The sequence below is a fragment of the Nannospalax galili genome, unplaced genomic scaffold (genome assembly GCF_000622305.1).
Source record: "Nannospalax galili isolate Female #2095 unplaced genomic scaffold, S.galili_v1.0 scaffold218, whole genome shotgun sequence".
NCBI lineage: Eukaryota > Metazoa > Chordata > Mammalia > Rodentia > Spalacidae > Nannospalax > Nannospalax galili.
In genome coordinates, this window is record NW_008343207.1 from 1,645,434 (window position 1) to 1,648,125 (window position 2,692).

Sequence of the window (2,692 nt, forward strand, 5' to 3'; positions counted from 1 at the left end):
AAGAGAGAGAGAGAAAGAGAGAGAGAGAGAGAGAGGAGAGAGAGAGAGAAGAGAGAGACTTACTTGTCTTTTTTCCTTCCAAAAGGTTTAGTTTTTTCTCCCGGGACAAGAAACGCCTGGCCAACACACAGAGGACTGTGCACATCCATGAGTCCTTTGGCCAGTGGGCAAACACCCACCGAGATGACGGATACACAGAGCAAGGACAGGAAGCCCTGCAGCACCTGTGACCATCCCCTGCCCAGACCCAACAACCTGCTGCCTGCACTGGGTCACTGCCAAGAGCATCTTCAACACCAACCCCTCAAACGAACTGTCTGCTTTAAGGATAGACTATGAAAAACTGATGCCAAATTCTAAAAAAGTGTTTATTTATATGCAGGGCTATCCAGTTTATAATAGATGCCTCTGACTCCTTAGTATATATATTTAACAATCTCACAAACTGAAGCCAGACTGTCACTAACTTTAGTAACAAGCTTAAGCCCAACACACCACTTGCTGCTATGATGGCTGTTTGACTTTGTATAAAATGCTGGGTGAGGAGGTTTCTGAGTTTTCTTACATCTTCGTCATATTTAGTGAGAAGCAGGGGGAGATAGCTTTGTATTATGAAGTTACCATGGAGGTATCGGGTTGTACAGAATGTACGGATCAGACGGGCAGAGCCTCTGCTTATAGTATGAGCTGCCCCAACTTGGAAATAACACAACAGGAGTTGGAATGGCAACCATGGGATTGCCACCATTGTTCTTGGTGAGACTGGGGGTCCTAGTAGCCCTGTCTGAAGCAGCGTGCCTTTGAGTCTGATGTGAGTTCCACAGTATTAACCAAAGTTTAGGATGAGACTTTGACATGTTTCCTGTGTGCAGTTTTTTCTTACAATCTTTTTTTCTTTTAGCATTCCCTTTATGAAATACTGAGCCCTCTGCAAAGAAGAAAATGTCTTAAGGCAGATTGTCACTCAGGCTCAAGACCCTGGGTGATAGGAGATGGCAGGTCAGGAAGGCACAGCAGTGGGAGGGCAGTGGGTGCGCAGGGGACTTGAGATCATATGGCTACCTGACCCAGGGCTGCCATGGGCCCTGGAGGAACTGTGGACTGGTCCACACACTGTCCACCCATGGAGTATCTCCACAGAGCATCAGGGTGCAGGGCTGGGTGCTTACACATAGCGGTAGCACTTCCTAAGAGCATCCAATGGGTGGCGCCATGCCCTATGCAGTCTGCTAGTTTGCCAAGAAATGGGTGAAGCTGAGTGGCAGGGCATATGCCTTTATATACATTCTGCATCAAATGAGTGAAATCCAAAGTTCTAGCTGCTTTCTTACACTAAGGACATAGCAAAATTCTATACTGGAAGTTTCAAAGGAAAAACATTTTTTAAAAACTTTTATCACAGCTTATAGCAATGTTTTTTTGTATTGTTTTTGGATATAGGATCTTACTATGTGGTCCAATCTGGCCTCCAACTCTTAGCAGTTCTCCTGCCTCAGCCTCCCAAGTGTGGAGATAACAGGCTTGTGCCACCACACCCATCTCTGGTAGCAATTATCATTATTACTGTATGCGTGTATGGTACATGTGTTTTTGAGTGTGGGCACAGGGGTGCCACACTGCTCATGTGGCAGAGGACAACTTTCAGGTTTAAGTGTTCACCTTCTATCATGGGTTCTGGGGTTCTAACTCAGGTCTTTGCCTTGTGTGGCAAGCCCTCTTACTCACTGAGCCATCTTGCTAGCAGTTGATTGATTAATTGATTGAGACAAAGTTTCACTATGTAGACCAAGCTAGCCTCAAAATTAAGAAATCTGCCTGTTTTGGCCCCCAAATATTAGAATTAAAGGTGGGTACCACCAAGCCTAGCTCTCTAACAGCAATTTTTTTGGGGGGGGGCTTTTTGAGACAAGGTCTCCCTGTAGCCCCAGCTGTCCTAGAACTCACTATGTAGACCAGGCTGGCCTTGAATTCACGGAGATCTGCTTGCCTCTGCCTCCCAAGTGCTGGGACTACAGGCGTGCACCACCATGCCCAGCTCTAACAGCAATTTTTAAAAGCACAGTAGGGCTGGTGGTATGGGTAAGGGAACACTTTTATGTGTGACATATGAAACTTGAACTATTTTAGTGTGTGCAGGTGTCTTCCTCTATTGCTTTCCCCCTCCACCACCTCATTTTTTTTTTTTTTTTTTTTGGTCTTTTTGAGGCAGGGTCTCCCTGTAGCTCCAACTGGCCTGGAATTCACTGTGTAGACCAGGCTGGCCTCAAACTCGCACAGATCCACCTGCTTCTACCTCCCAAGTGCTGGGATTAAAGGCATGCACCAAAGTTCCCAACTTTTACATGGATTTTGGGGCTCTGAATTTGAGTCTTCATGCTTGTGCAGCAAGCATTTTATTGACTGAACTACCCCGGCTCCTTATTTTTAAAAGTAATTTATTTGTATTCTTGAGATAGTCTCATGTCGCCCAGACTAGCCTTAACCTTGGTATTTAGCCTTGTATTTTGTTTTGTTTCACTTTGTTTTTTTGAAACAGGGTCTTCCTGTAGCACCAGCTGGCCTGGAACTCATTATGTAGACCAGGCTGGCATCCATCTCAGAGATCTGCCTGCCTCTGCCTGAAATTAAAAATGTGTGCCACCACACCCTGCTGACCTTAAACTCTTGATCCTCCTTTCTCCACCTCCCAACT

At 45.7% G+C, this 2,692-nt stretch overlaps 1 protein-coding gene across 1 annotated transcript in view; it reads left to right on the plus strand.

The window, feature by feature from the left end:
* The window catches only part of Rilpl1 (Rab interacting lysosomal protein like 1), a 45,740-nt gene extending 44,886 nt beyond the window's left edge, over positions 1–854 (plus strand). Inside the window, exon 7 of the mRNA XM_008839290.3 lies at positions 86–854. Within this exon, the coding sequence (XP_008837512.1) occupies positions 86–230 (145 nt within the window). The 3' untranslated portion in view covers positions 231–854. The remainder of the gene's footprint in view (positions 1–85) is intronic.
* The last annotated feature ends 1,838 nt before the right edge of the window (positions 855–2,692 follow it).